Here is a 16,212-nt window from a genome sequence, read left to right on the forward strand (position 1 = left end):
GTCCTTTTTTGTTACAAGCTTAATCTTGTTGCTTACAATACAGGGCTGAAAATCCACAGATTATTCCTCAAAGTAAAATACAGTTTATGATGGTGCACTGTGTCCCAGCATTCATCACATATCTGGTCATAAAAACTACATGCTAGTTAGACCCAGCATGACTATACACTCTGTGCTCGTTCAAGGCAGTAACTGAAATACTTTAGTGGTACCAGATCACAGACAAAGCAGTTATGGAGTGGTAAGCAGTTGCTTAGTTGTAGTCTTATGTTGTATGCTTAATTATAGTTTAAATTAATGCATACGTTGTTATTATTATAGTGTAAATAATATAAAGATATGTGTAGCATCCCTCTTCAAATGATAGCTGGAGACTTGACTGCTGGTCTATAATATATTTACTGCTAACATTGAACCATTTGAGCAATGATACAAAAAGAACCACTATATAAAAGCAGAAATAGATAGAACATGCAAACAACTGTCACGACATTTTGCTATTACAATCCATATGAGCATGTACAGCAGACCAGAAACTAACATTGAATAAATCTTTACTTACTTTTACAAACAGATAAAACTTTACACTTCTACATTACATTAACTGTACGTGGAGAAATTATAGCTTTAGCGTTTGCGCTAACAACACATTTCTCCAAACTTTACTGAAGAAGAATATAAACACAAACGCTTTAAGGCATATATAAACTTCCTTTTTTTGGTCTATGGCTGCAGTTCAGCCTCTGTTCTGCCGCCATAAACTAACCAGTTTTACCATTAACGTAAGGTGAACTGATATTACATCAAGGGTCCTTCACACAAGGTTTAATTAACAGGTAATTAAATACTAAATAACCAACACTTGTTTGGAAAAATACAAAAAAGCTTTGTTACTCCTTTGGGGTTTTTACAGTAACAAAGAAGCTGCGTTGATCTATGCTTTGTAACTTTTGTTTAAAAAGAAAGACTTGCTGAATATAATAATAGAAAAGGTTGTTCTACGCATTTTATCAGTAATATTCGATGCGGTAGTTTATATGGTATTGCTTTCAAAATTAACCACGTTTTACTATAAATTGTCAATAGGTCACAATTTCCTGCAATGAACTGTGGCATCACATGGTGTCAGTATAATCTAAACTAACGTTTCTTACCCATAGTCCTTTCTCGTTGACTGTTGGAACAGCCTCAAAGATTGGTTATACACTCCACCTTGTACTTCTATACGGATTGGATTTCTTACATTAGTTTAAGCATAACAACTTAACAAACAGCAATATGGAAACGCACTTGTTGGATTGCATCTGTTAACGTGAACGAAATCTGGAATATTTTCTCCCAAAATGGAACAAAGGATACACGCATCATGGCGATTAAAGCTTGCATTTGTGACATTATCTCTCCTACTTTGGAAACAGAGCCAGGCACAGATTAGATATTCCGTTCTTGAGGAGCAGAAAGACGGAACTGTTGTTGGAAATATAGCAAAGGATTTGGGTTTTGATCAAAAGGTTTTGAAGGAGAGAGGATTTCGTGTCGTATCAACAACGGGAAAATTTCCGTTTAAGCTAAATCAGAATGATGGTGTCTTATATATTAACGAAAAAATAGACCGGGAGGAGGTATGTGAAAAAGTCATGTCGTGCTTAATTAATTTAGAAATCGCTCTTGACAATCCTATGGAAATTCATTACGTTGCGATTGAAATAGTGGACATAAACGATCATGCGCCAGTATTCAACGAGAAAGAAAAGCGTCTGGAAATAGGGGAAAGCGCAGTACCTGGTATACGCATTCAGCTACAAGCTGCACGCGATCCAGACAGTGGTATAAATTCAGTGCAAACATATAAACTTAGTCATAATGAACATTTTCAAGTCGAGGTTAAAGACAGAGGATCGGATCGTAAGATGCCTTTCCTTATTTTACAGAAATCACTAGACAGGGAAATGAGTTCTTTTCATAAGCTTATTCTCACAGCCCTAGACGGTGGAAAACCACCAAAAACAGGGACTATGGAAATAATTGTAGATGTACTTGATATAAATGACAACAGTCCAGTCTTTACAAAAGACTCTTATTCGGCAAAAATAAATGAGAATGCGCCGATAGATACAACGGTAATACAGGTGAACGCAACTGACTCAGACGATGGTTTAAATGGCGAAGTGTTTTACAGTTTTGCTCATGGTGTGGACGATGAAATGCGTGAACTTTTTTATCTAGATCCCATAACGGGAGAGTTAATTGTTAAAGGAAAAATAGATTTTGAGCAAAAGGACCAATATGAGATTGATATTCAGGCATCGGATAAAGCAGCTGTACCTCTAATAGCAGATAAAAGCATTTTAATAAAGATTATTGATTTAAATGATAATGCCCCAGAAATTAAAGTTAGGTCGTTTACCAGCACAGTACCAGAGGATTCCAAGTTGGGAACTACAATAGCACTGGTTAGTGTAAGTGATTTAGACTTCGGTCTCAATGGAAAAGTGTCCTGCGTTTTACCCGAAGATCTGTATTTTAAATTAATACAGTCATCGAAGGAAAATATTTATTCTTTAACAACTGCCGCATTACTTGATAGAGAGAAAATATCACAATATGATATAACAATACTTGCCAAAGACGCAGGAAACCCGTCATTGTCGTCTTTAAAAACAATAACTGTCTTAGTATCTGATGTCAATGATAATAGCCCAGAATTTTCTCTTAGCTCATACAGCTTTTATGTTACTGAAAATAACGTTCCAGGCATGCCTATGTTTTCTGTATCTGCTTGTGATCATGATTTGGGCGAAAATGCTATGATCACTTATCAAATTTTGAGACACTCTGGTGAGGTAAACAAGTATTTATCATTACTAAACATAAACTCTGAAAGTGGAGACATATTTGCACTGACAAACTTTGACTTTGAGACACTGAAAAAATTTCAGTTCCATGTTGTTGCTACCGATTCTGGAACTCCATCGTTGAGCAGCAACGTCACAGTGAAAGTGTTTATTCTGGATCAGAACGACAATGCTCCAGTGATCTTATATCCAGTCAGTGCTAACGGCTCTGCTGAAGGTGTGGAGGAGATTCCTCGTGATGTGAACTCAGGGCATTTGGTGACTAAAATAAGAGCATATGACGCAGATATAGGATACAATGGCTGGTTATTATTTTCAATGCAGGAAATAAGTGACCACAGTCTTTTTGGTTTGGACCGATATACAGGACAAATAAGGACCATTCGTTCATTTACAGAAACAGATCCTGCTGAATATAAACTGGTTATACTTGTTAAAGACAATGGCAACGTCTCACTTTCTGCAACATCAACTGTGATTGTAAAAGTTGTGGAGCCCAAAGAATCCCTTAATTGGCCTACAAATGTCAGAAGTACAACAAAAGACGAGGAGGAAAACAACATTACTTTCTATTTAACCGTTACCTTGGGTTTTGTTTCTGTGCTTTTTCTTATAAGCATTATTGTGTTGATAGTAATGCAATGCTCAAAAACCACAGACTATTCATCCAAGTATGTAGAGGATACAGCCTATGATGGGACATTGTGCCACAGCATCCAGTACAGATCCGGAGATAAACGCTATATGTTAGTTGGACCCAGAATGAGTATTGGGTCTACAGTAGTTTCAGGCAGTAATGGAAATACACTTGTGGTACAAGATCACAGACGGCGAGCTTCTAAAGAGGTAAGTTGTTGCTTCGTTAAGGTTTTAGGTGAACTGTACTCTAGCCTAAATCATATAAAAGTTTTAGATTGTCTCAAAGCAGAGGGTCATGGTGTATTTCTTTTAAATAAGATCTTTGTTTTCATTGATGGTAGCTTGTTCTTTTTACCTGTTTGTGCTTGAGAGCAATTAGAAAATGTACTCTATTTTTTTTAGAAAATGTACTTTATTTATTTTAATGTTTTCATTGATGGTAGCTTGTTCTTTTTACCTGTTTGTGCTTGAGAGCAATTAGAAAATGTACTCTTTTTTTTTTAGAAAATGTACTTTATTTATTTTAATGTTTTCATTGATGGTAGCTTGTTCTTTTTACCTGTTTGTGCTTGAGAGCAATTAGAAAATGTACTCTATTTTTTTTAGAAAATGTACTTTATTTATTTTAATGATTTTGTGTATTAATCAAACACAATTGAATCATTTCTGGATAAATTATTCTCTTTCAATTTAAAGAGTCATTGCAAGATCAGAAAATGTTTCGCTTGATACATGAAATATGTATGAAGACTGTTGGCAGGTTTTAAGGTGATATAAATTATAGAATGTATTTCAGTTTTGGCTTGCCAAAAGCCATGTCCAAAAAAAAAAGTCACTACTATTAAATTAACAGCAATATATGATTATTTACTTTATGTAGATAACATAAAACATTTTTTTAAACAGTTTAATATTAACTAATCAAACGTTAAGTCAAACATATTACTGTTAAACTACTAGTTTTCTATGGCTCTTTCATACTGCATGATTACTGATCATGTAGGATTTCTTGATAACTATAGTTTCTTTATAATAATTATTGATCATAAAAAAAAACTCTTATCCCATATAACTTTATTGTGGTTTTTATTTTTGATGATGTGGTTTTTATCAGCCTTTGATTTAATGCAAGCATTCAGTCATTAATTTTTAGCCTAGCCCTTTCTTTTTTCCAAAGCTCTTTTTCCCAGTTGTTGATCTACGTAAATTTTGCCAAAGCTTAGTTGCTCTTTTTAGGTCTTTCTTTAAGCCGTAGGATCTGTAATTGTCAGAGCTGTGGAGTTGTGTACATTATATTGATTAATTACTCAAGGTTATTTTTGGTCCTTTTCTGTCACAAGTTTAAGCATGTTGTTATATAGTGCAGGGTTCAAAATTTCAAATACCGAAGCGCATTGCGCATTTTTGTGGTTATTTTCTCATTAAAAGTATTACCGTTTTAGTTACCGTTACCGTTTTTGTGAAGTGTGTCATGTTAGGTAGTGTGTGTCTGTTGGGTTTTTAACCATTGTATTGAGAGTTTACTGACTACGTCAGAACTAAAGTGTATTTATGAAACGTTCGTAACGATAAATACTTCTTAATTCTTTATTTACGAATTACGAGTGTTTTTTTGAAACCCTTCTCGTCGAACGTAGTATTTAAAATTTGTAAATTTCGAGTAGTCTGACCCAGTCGTAAGTCACAAAGTACTTCTTAACTTGATATTTGCGTAAATTCAACCATGTAATCATTTTATTACCGTGAAAAAATCATGTTTTTTTAAGTAGTAGTTCGTCTGAATGCAGCTCATCGTTTAAATATAAACCCATTTCATCTTCCTGATAATGTGCTGTGTGAGAGATACCAGCTTTCTAGGAGTGAAATCATGACTCTACTTGGCCTAGTGCAGGAGGAGCTGACAAGAACAACCAGGAGAATTTTTTTCTTTAGCCCCACCATACAGCTACTAAAGGATGTTATGCCACTGGTGGATTTTTGCAGACTCTTGGTGATGGCCATGGGCTAAGCAAAGCGGCTGTGTCAAAATGTGTGCATGCTGTCACTAAAGCACTGCTGCGCCATGCGCCAACATATATAACATTTCCACAAACCAGGAATGCATTGCATGAAACCAAAATAGGTTTTCATGCAATTGCAAACATTCCTGGAATTATTGGTGAAGTGGATGGCACACTGATCCCCATACACACTCCCAGCCTCTTGAGTCTGAACTACATTTGCCGTAAAGGCTACTCAGTGTTGAATGTGCAAGTTGTATGCAACCATCAAGGCCTCTTTATGGACATAGTGGCCAAGTGGCCTGGAAGTACTAATGACACCTTTATTTGGGCCAGTTCTGGAGTGTGTCAGATGACAAGAAACGGTGCTTTTGCTGGTGGTTTTGTACTGGGTAACAGCGGTTATCCACTTTGAGGCTACCTTCTCACTCATGTGTTGAATCCCCAGATCGAGGCTGAAGAGAGATACAACATGGCACAGAGCAGAACACGCAGTATAGTCGAAAGAGCTTTGGCCTACACAAATTATCAGGGGGGCTTAAGTGTTCACCAGAACGCAGCTGTGCCATCATTGTTGTATGTGCTATGCTGCACAACATTGCAATTTGTGCTGACATAAGGAATATGTCACCTGATAAGGAAAATGAGGAAAATGAAGAGTATTAGGAGAGAGAAGTCAACATTCTAGTTCCCGCCGAATTACCAGGAGAGACGAGAGGACTTTGCAGGCTGGCTTGGAAAAAAGAGGGCAAATAATAAGCAATGTTTTTGCAAAGTTTATAAACAAATATTTGGATAAGTGAGCATTGTTTAAGTTGTTGTTACACACAAGATAAATACATCTAGGCATTTTAAGGGTGTAAGTTGGCAGTAAACTTTATTGGTGCTCACCACTGGCAAGACAAAAAAAATTGCCCTTGAATCTTTTTTATCTTCTACACAGAGTCTGTAGTACTGGGGTCTGGAAACAAAATGTTAAAGTAAATTACACTGACAAAATTTTAACTTTTACCTCACCTTGTTCAGAGGGCAGTATAATTGGCACAGAAATAGATGGCCTGGTTAACTGAAACTCAGCCATAGACAGCTGCTTGGCCATGATGTCAAGTTTGGCCCTCTTCAGTTCAACCAACTCCTTGTGGTGTCTCTCCCTCTGTTGCAGTTTTTCCCGCATTGGCTCTAGCCACTCCTTTTCTATCTAAAGCATTTCTTTTTTGAGGGCTATTAACTCCTCACTACATGTAGTCTGTAGATCTGGTGGAGGCATTTGACTAGGCTGAGCAGAGGACGCCTCAGAAGATGACCTAGAACTGCTGCAAGGAGAAGGTTCCACAAGGGATGTAGGCTGAGGTGGGGTAGATGGAGGCTCGTTTAAACATAAATCGACTCCCCCAGAGATCCCCAGTGCTTTTTCCTCTTCCACAGTAAGGGCTATTTCAGATATGTGACCTCCACCAGTCTTGGCCCTCTCTTTCCTGAGCTGTGCCCCTTTCCTTTTAGCATGGCTTGCAAAGTCATGGCATTATTATTTTTTTTTTTTTACGGATTTCAATGCTAAATCTGTTTGTAGAATTACAAGCACTGATGTTCCTGGCAATATCATCCCCTTTCTTCTGCTTTTCTTTATTAGCTGAACTTCTCCGTGCTTTGGAAAAGAGTGTGTTTTTTCAATTTCATCAAGCATTTGAGTAAGTTTGCTTTGAGAAAATTTTCTTTTGCGCTGTTGGCTTGCCATGCTTCTGGATTGATGCATGAAAGGTTAATTGTGCGCCTATTTATAAGCTTGGTATGCGATAAATATTAATTGCAAATGTATTTTTTGCTTTTCATGCTTTTTATACCAGTAATTTAAAGACTTGTTGGTTATTGTTCTTACATATATAAGTTACGTCATTCTTAAAGTTGTTAGTAAATCGCTAAGATCAATCGTAGTCGGGAAACGCACCCCTGGTTTGTGCTTTTGGTAATAGCTGTAAGGAATTTTTAATTAAAAGACTACTTTTCAAATTAGGATGACGAACTATTTCCTTTTTCCTAACTGACACCGTAATATTGAATTGAATTGAATAAAGGAATCCACATTACTTTTTTACCAGAAATTATTGAACTCTTGTTATATTTCAAAAGATCTGCAATTCTATAGATGTATTATGAATATGTTTTGATTTTCTAAATGAGTTGTTGCTGCTATATTTGGGAATTTTAGCACTGTTCTATTGCGCTTATAAAATCAAGACAGCATTTGTGAAGTCAGACACTGATGTAGAAGAAGACGTGACTTGCAATCAGTATTTTAAGTAATACCAAAGTAGTTTAATGGTGTTTATTTTTTCAAACAAACTGTTGCCACAAACTTGAAGGCATATAATTTATTTTATGTAATTGATTCAATACACCAGTTAGCAACCTGTGGCTGAATCACCTGAACTCAGTAATTTGGGGGCGTGCCCAAATATTTTACGCCAAATAGTGTTTAAATCGCCTATGTGCTCGGGTTTAACTTCAATAACTTTATTAAACCACACAACTGTGTATATGCTCGACTATGTATTCAATTGTTAATTGTGAATTAAATTAATTATTTTTTGCATTCATCGTATTTAAAAAGGAAAACATGCTCAAAATAATAAGAGAGAAGGTTAGTCTAGGCAGTTTACCCTCAATACTCCATACAGTAGTTTATAATGTATAAACTAAAAGAATTAACCACATTTTACTTTAAATTGTTAATAGGTCACATTTTTGTCTGCAGTGAACTGAAGGATCACACGATGTCAGTATAATCTAAACTAACGTTTCTTAAGCATGCTCATTTCTTGACTGTTGGAACAGCCTCAAAGATTGGTTAAACACTTCACCGTATACCCTATAAGCGATATTTCTATACGGATTGGATTTCGTACATTGGTTTAGCCATAGTAACTTGACAAACAGTAATATGGAAACGCACTTGCTGGATTGCATCTGATAACGTGAACGACAGCTGGACCATTTTCTACCAAAATGGGACAAAGGATACACGCATCATGGCGACTGAATCTTGCAATTGTGGCTTTGTCTCTACTATTTTGGGAACATAACCAGGCACAGATGAGATATTCCGTTTTTGAGGAGCAGAAAGATGGCACTGTTGTTGGAAATATAGCAAAGGATTTGGGTTTTGATAACAAAGTGTTGAAGGAGAGAGGATTTCGTGTCGTATCCACAACGGGAAAATCTCCGTTTAAGCTAAATCAGAATGATGGTGTCTTATATATTAATGAAAAAATAGACCGGGAGGAGGTATGCGAAAAAGTCATCTCCTGCTTAATTAATCTGCAGATTGCTCTTGACAATCCTCTAGAAATTCATTACGTTGCGATTGAAATAGTGGACATAAACGATCATGCGCCAGTATTCCACGAGAAAGAAAAGCGTCTGGAAATAGGGGAAAGCGCAGTACCTGGTATACGCATTCAGCTACAAGCTGCACGTGATCCAGACAGTGGTACAAATTCAGTGCAAACATATAAACTCAGTCATAATGAACATTTTCAAATCGAGGTTAAAGACAGAGGATCGGATCGTAAGATGCTATTTCTTATTTTACAGAAATCATTAGACAGGGAAAAAAGTTCTGTTCATGAGCTTATTCTCACAGCCCTGGACGGTGGAAAACCACCAAAAACCGGGACAATGGAAATAACTGTGGATGTACTTGATATAAACGACAACAGTCCTGTCTTTACAAAAGACTCCTATTTGGCAAAGATAAATGAGAATGCACCGATAGATACAACAATAATACAGGTAAACGCAACTGACTCAGACGATGGTTTAAATGGCGAAGTGTTTTACAGTTTTGGTCATGCTGTGGACGCTGAAGTGCGAGAGCTTTTTTATCTGGATCCCATAACGGGAAAGTTAATTGTTAAGAGAAAAATTGATTTTGAGCAAAAGGACCAATATGAGATTGATATTCAGGCATCGGATAAAGCAGCTGTACCCCTAATAGCAGATAAGAGCATTTTAATACAAATTATTGACTTAAACGATAATGCGCCAGAAATTAAAGTTATGTCATTTACAACCACAGTACCAGAGAATTCCAAGTTGGGAACTACAATAGCACTTGTTAGTGTAAGTGATTTAGACTCCGGTCTCAATGGGAAAATGTCCTGCTCATTATTTGAAGATCCGTCTTTTAGATTAATACAGTCATCACAGGACAATATTTATTCTATAACAACTTCCGCATTACTTGATAGAGAGAAAATATCACAATATGATATTACATTACTTGCCAAAGACGCAGGAAACCCGTCATTGTCATCACAGAAAACAATAACTGTCTTAGTATCTGATGTCAATGATAACAGCCCAGAATTTTCCCTCAGCCCATACATCTTTTATGTTACTGAAAATAACGTTCCAGGCATGCCTATGTTTTCTGTATCTGCTTGTGACCATGATTTGGGTGAAAATGCCATCATCAAATATCACATTTTGAGAGACTCTGGCGAGGGAAACAAGTATTCATCCTTACTAAACATTAACTCTGAAAGTGGAGACATATCTGCACTGACAAGCTTTGACTTTGAGACAGTAAAAACATTTCAGTTCCATGTTGTTGCTACCGATTCTGGAACTCCATCGTTGAGCAGCAATGTCACAGTAAAAGTGTTTATTCTTGATCAGAACGACAATGCTCCAGTGATCTTATATCCAGTCAGTGCTAACGGCTCTGCCGAAGGTGTGGAGGAGATTTCTGGCGATGTGAATGCAGGGCATTTGGTGACTAAAATAAGAGCATATGACGCAGATATAGGATACAATGGCTGGTTATTATTTTCAATGCAGGAAGTGAGTGACCACAGTCTTTTTGGATTAGACCGATATACAGGACAAATAAGGAGTCTTCGTTCATTTACAGAAACAGATCCTGCTGAATATAAACTGGTTATACTTGTTAAAGACAATGGTAACGTTTCGCATTGTGCAACAGCAACTGTGATTGTAAAAGTTGTGGAGCCCAAAGAGGCCCTTAACCGGCCTTCAACTGTCAGAAGTTCAACGAAATCAGAGGAGGAAAACAACATTACGTTTTATTTAGCCATTACTTTGGGTTTTGTTTCTGTGCTTTTTCTCATAAGCATTATCGTGTTGATAGTAATGCAGTGCTCAAAATCCACAGACTATTCATCCAAGTATGTAGAGGATACAGCCTATGATGGGACATTATGCCACAGCATCCAGTACAGATCTGGAGAAAAACGGTATATGTTAGTTGGACCCAGAATGAGTATTGGATCTACAGTAGTTTCAGGCAGTAATGGAAATACACTAGTGGTACAAGATCACAGGCCGCGAGCTTCTGGAGAGGTAAGCTGTTGCTTCATTGAGGTCCAACATAAATGATTATACTGTGGTCTACATCATATCAAAGTTTTAAAGCAACCATATTTTCAGATAAGATACTGATTTTGTTTTACCCAGAAGTTTTACAAATTATGTTTATACAGCTCTTAATCAAAGTTTGTTTTTATATGATCAGATTGTCAACATTTTAAGTTGCCTATATTTGACAATATGCTACACAATTACAGATTGTTGTTTGATTATTTTCAATAATTTTCTTTTGGGATAATGAAAGTATCTATCTATCTATCTATCTATCTATCTATCTATCTATCTATCTATCTATCTATCTATCTATCTATCTATCTATCTATCTATCTATCTATCTAATTGTCAGATTTTTTAATAATTATGTCAGGAGTCATTGTGCTTGCCTATTTCTGAGTTCAAGGCTCATAATAGATCATTTTTCAGTAGTTTCTCTGTGTAAAATCCCTCTTCATCCCAATGATGGCTTGAGACTTGCTTGCTGGTCTATAATATATTTACTGCTTCTTCCTAAATGCTAACATTGAACCATTTGAGAAATTATACAAAAAGAACCACTATATAAGAGCTGAAAGAGATAGAACATGCAAACAATTGTCACGACATTTTGCTATTACAATCCTTCCGTATGAGCATGTACAGCAGACCAGAAACTAACATTAAACAATCTTTACTTACTTTTACAAACAAATAAACATTAACTGTATGTGGAGAAATTAACATTAACATTACATTAACTGTATGTGGAGAAATTATAGCTTTAGCACTTGCGCTAACAACACATTTCTCCAAACTTTACTTAAGAAGAATATAAACATACACACTTTAAGCCATATAGAAACCTCCTTTTTTGGTCTATGACTGCCATTCAGAGTCTGTTTTGCCGCCAAAAACTAAACCGTTTTACCATTAATATAAAATGACCAAATATAACATCAAAAGTCCTTCACTCAAACACATGTAGTGGTTTAATTCACAGGTAATTAAATACTAAATAACTAGCACTTATTAGAAAAAATACAAGAGAACTTTGTTACTCATTTGGTGTTTTTACAGTAACAAAGAAGCTGCGTTGATCTTGGCTTTTAAACTTTTGTTTAAAAAGAAAAACTTGCTGAATATAATAATAGAAAAGGTTGTTCTACGCATTTTATCCGTAATATTCTATGCAGTTGTTAATATTGTTTTACTTTCAAAATTAACCACATTTAACTATGAATTGTTAATGGGTCACATTTTCCTGCAATGAACTGTGGCATCACATGGTGTCAGTATAATCTAAACTAACGTTTCTTACACATGGTCCTTTCTCGTTGACTGTTGAAACAGCCTCAAAGATTGGTTATACACTCCACCTTGTACTTTAGGGGCGATTATTCTATACGGATTGGATTTCTTACATTAGTTTAGGCATAATAACTTAAAAAACAGTAATATGGAAACGCACTTGTTGGATTGCATCTGTTAACGTGAACGAAATCTGGAATGCTTTCTCCCAAAATGGGACAAAGGAGACACACATCATGGCGATTAAAGCTTGTATTTGTGACATTATCTCTACTATGTTGGAAAAAGAGCCAGGCACAGATTAAATATTCCGTTCTTGAGGAGCAGAAAGACGGAACTGTTGTTGGAAATATAGCAAAGGATTTGGGTTTTGATCACAGAGTGTTGAAGGAGAGAGGATTTCGGGTCGTACCAACAACGGGAAAATGTCCGTTTAAGCTAAATCAGAATGATGGTGTCTTATATATCAACGATAAAATAGACCGGGAGGAGGTATGTGAAAAAGTCATGTCGTGCTTAATTAATTTAGAAATCGCTCTTGACAATCCTATGGAAATTCATTACGTTGCGATTGAAATAGTGGACATAAACGATCATGCGCCAGTATTCAACGAGAAAGAAAAGCGTCTGGAAATATCAGAACATGCCGTATCTGGTTTACGCATTCAGCTACAAGCTGCACGCGATCTAGACAGTGGTCCGAATTCAGTGCAAACATATAAACTTAGTCATAATGAACATTTTCAAGTCGAGGTTAAAGATAGAGGATCGGATCGTAAGATGCCATTTCTAATTTTACAGAAATCGTTGGACAGGGAAATGAGTTCTTTTCATAAGCTTATTCTCACAGCACTAGACGGTGGAAAACCACAAAAAACAGGCACTATGGAAATATTTGTAGATGTTCTTGATATAAACGACAACAGTCCAGTCTTTACAAAAGACTCTTATTGGGCAAAGATAAATGAGAATGCACCGATAGATACAACAATAATACAGGTGAACGCAACTGACTCAGACGATGGTTTAAATGGTGAAGTGTTTTACAGTTTTGCTAATGGTGTGGACGATGAAATGCGTGAGCTTTTTTATCTGGATACCATAACGGGAGAGTTAATTGTTAAAGGAAAAATAGATTTTGAGCGAAAGGACCAATATGAAATTGATATTCAGGCATCGGATAAAACTACAGCGCCTCTAATAGCAGCTAAAAGCATTTTTATAAAGATTATTGATTTAAATGATAATGTCCCAGAGATTAAAGTTAGGTCGTTTACCAGCACAGTACCAGAGGATTCCAAGTTGGGTACTACAATAGCACTGATTAGTGTAAGTGATTTAGATTCCGGTCTTAATGGAAAAGTGTCCTGTGTGTTACACGAAGATCTGTCTTTTAGATTAATACAGTCATCGAAGGAAAATATTTATTCTTTAACAACTGCCGCATTACTTGATAGAGAGAAAATATCACAATATGATATAACAATACTTGCCAAAGACGCAGGAAACCCGTCATTGTCATCTTTAAAAACAATCACTGTCTTAGTATCTGATATCAATGATAATAGCCCAGAATTTTCTCTTAGCTCATACAGCTTTTATGTTACTGAAAATAACGTTCCAGGCATGCCTATGTTTTCTGTATCTGCTTGTGACCATGATTTGGGTGAAAATGCTATGATCACTTATCAAATTTTGAGAGACTCTGGCGAGGTAAACAAGTATTCATCCTTACTAAACATAAACTCTGAAAGTGGGGACATATTTTCACGGACAAACTTTGACTTTGAGACGTTGAAAACATTTCAGTTCCATGTTGTCGCTTCCGATTCTGGAACTCCATCGTTGAGCAGCAATGTCACAGTAAAAGTGTTCATTCTGGATCAGAACGACAATGCTCCAGTGATTTTATATCCAGTCAGTGCTAACGGCTCTGCTGAGGGTGTGGAGGAGATTCCCCGTGATGTGAACTCAGGGCATTTGGTGACTAAAATAAGAGCATATGACGCAGATATAGGATACAATGGCTGGTTATTATTTTCAATGCTGGAAATAAGTGACCACAGTCTTTTTGGTTTGGACCGATATACAGGACAAATAAGGATTCTTCGTTTATTTACTGAAGCAGACCATGCTGAATATAAACTGGTTATACTTGTTAAAGACAATGGCAACGTCTCACTTTCTGCAACAGCAACTGTGACTGTAAAAGCTGTGGAGCCCAAAGAGGCCCTTAATTGGCCAACAAATGTAAGAAGTACAACAAAAGACGAGGAGGAAAACAACATTACGTTCTATTTGACCGTTACCTTGGGTTTTGTTTCTGTGCTTTTTCTCATAAGTATAATCGTGTTGATAGTAATGCAATGCTCAAAAACCACAGACTATTCATCCAAGTATGTAGCGGATACAGCCTATGATGGGACATTGTGCCACAGCATCCAGTACAGATCCGGAGATAAACGCTATATGTTAGTTGGACCCAGAATGAGTATTGGGTCTACAGTAGTTTCAGGCAGTAATGGAAATACACTAGTTGTACAAGATTACAGTCGGCGAGCTTCTGGAGAGGTAAGCTGTTGCTTCGTTGAGGTTTTAAGTGAATTATTGTACTCAAGCCTAAATCATATAAAAGTTTTAGATTGTCTTTACATTTAAAATATATTTTCCTGTATTTAACAATGTGTAATTCAATTACAGATTGTTGTTGATTGGTCACACACTTTAACCATCATACCAAGAGTCATTATGCTTGCACATTTTATTTAGTTTAGGGTTCCTAATGAATGCAGTAATAGAGTTATGTGGAGTGCTTTTGGTTGGAAGTGGAGAATTTGCATATTTGAAAGCGGAGGGTCTGGGAATTTCTTTTAAATAAGATCCTCTTTTCAGTATTAGCTTGATCTTTTTACCTGTTTGTGCTTGATAGCAATTGGAAAATCTACTTTATTTATTTAATTGTTTTTGTTATATTAAGCAAACCCATTAAATCACTTCTGGATAAAGCTTTCTATTTAAAGTGTCATTGCAAGATGAATGTTTTGCTTGAAACCTGAAACATGTATGAAGACTGTTGGCAGGTTTTAAGGTGATGCAAATTATAGAATGTATTTCAATTTTTATGTGCCACTGGATTTTATATTAATTGAGTTTTACAAAGCTATGCCCAAATTACTAAGTAAATCATTTTTGTACTGCTTTTCTCATAACTCTCATAACAGGGTTACCACAATTATTTAAAAAAAGTACATTTATTATTACATGACCCGTTTCAGTTATTTGCAGTATATATTAACAATTTACAATAATTATCCATAGTTTATAGTTACCTAGAAGATATAAGTAAAAACAAATGAATAATCATATTTTAACAACTACGTTACTACTATTAAATTAACAGCAATATATGGTTATTTACTTTATGTAGATAACATAAAACTATTTAAAACAGTTTAATATTAACTAATTAATAGTTAAGTCCAACATACCACTCTAAAACTACTAGTTTTCTATGTTTATTTTAACTATTGAATGGTTACTGATCATGTAGGATTTCTTGATAACTATAGGTTCTTTATAAAAATTACTGATAATGGAAAAAAATCTTATATCTAATAACTTTGTGGTGATTTTTATGGTCGATGCATGCCAGTCTTTGATTCAATGCCATCCAAAGTGGGTTTTGTGATTAAAAAGTGCTATGTAATTATTTATATTCCAAATGCCGAATCGCATTGCACATTTGCTGGTTATTTTCATGTTAAATGTATAAGTTACCTTTTTTTAAAGTGTGTCATGTTAGGTAGTGTGTGTCCAAGCCCAGAGTGGCTAATCGGGAGATTTGGGAGGATTCCCGATGGGCCGGCTCATGTCAATCTCGAGTTTGGGCCGGTTGGATGGGAAAAATAATTTTGACACTTATCTGTCATTTATCTAATTTTCTTCTTGCATTCATTCTCCATTCATCTGACAGCGCAGCCCCTACATTGCAGTAGATCAGATGGGTTCTACCATCTGAGGGAATTCTCCCCCTCCCAAATGTTTAA

The 16,212-nt window shown here is 36.0% G+C and overlaps 4 protein-coding genes across 4 annotated transcripts in view; all 4 read left to right on the forward strand.

Annotated features, from left to right (window-relative positions):
• LOC134315288 (protocadherin gamma-C3-like) overlaps positions 1-16,212 on the forward strand; it is a 33,730-nt gene that overhangs the window by 5,287 nt on the left and 12,231 nt on the right. The window lies entirely within an intron of this gene.
• Positions 1,344-6,113, forward strand: LOC134318155 (protocadherin beta-13-like). Its single transcript, XM_062998949.1, has 2 exons — positions 1,344-3,701; positions 5,943-6,113. Exons 1-2 carry the CDS (start codon positions 1,344-1,346, stop codon positions 6,111-6,113), a joined length of 2,529 nt encoding a protein of 842 aa, XP_062855019.1.
• Positions 8,445-10,891, forward strand: LOC134318162 (protocadherin alpha-8-like). The gene has a single exon (XM_062998961.1). It carries the CDS (start codon positions 8,498-8,500, stop codon positions 10,889-10,891), a length of 2,394 nt encoding a protein of 797 aa, XP_062855031.1. The 5' UTR covers positions 8,445-8,497.
• LOC134318171 (protocadherin alpha-8-like) lies at positions 12,380-16,184 on the forward strand. The gene is made up of 2 exons (XM_062998973.1): positions 12,380-14,737; positions 16,140-16,184. Exons 1-2 carry the CDS (start codon positions 12,380-12,382, stop codon positions 16,182-16,184), a joined length of 2,403 nt encoding a protein of 800 aa, XP_062855043.1.

The sequence above is a fragment of the Trichomycterus rosablanca genome, chromosome 1 (assembly GCF_030014385.1).
Source record: "Trichomycterus rosablanca isolate fTriRos1 chromosome 1, fTriRos1.hap1, whole genome shotgun sequence".
Lineage (NCBI taxonomy): Eukaryota > Metazoa > Chordata > Actinopteri > Siluriformes > Trichomycteridae > Trichomycterus > Trichomycterus rosablanca.

Excerpts from the sequence above, each read along its gene's own strand:
- LOC134318155 (XM_062998949.1), top strand. The coding sequence starts at position 1,344 with ATGGAACAAAGGATACACGCATCATGGCGATTAAAGCTTGCATTTGTG. Across the intron at positions 3,702-5,942 it reads GACGGCGAGCTTCTAAAGAG|ATCGAGGCTGAAGAGAGATA; the intron begins GTAAGTTGTTGC and ends TTGAATCCCCAG.
- LOC134318162 (XM_062998961.1), top strand. The coding sequence starts at position 8,498 with ATGGGACAAAGGATACACGCATCATGGCGACTGAATCTTGCAATTGTG.
- LOC134318171 (XM_062998973.1), top strand. The coding sequence starts at position 12,380 with ATGGGACAAAGGAGACACACATCATGGCGATTAAAGCTTGTATTTGTG. Across the intron at positions 14,738-16,139 it reads GTCGGCGAGCTTCTGGAGAG|CGCAGCCCCTACATTGCAGT; the intron begins GTAAGCTGTTGC and ends TTCATCTGACAG.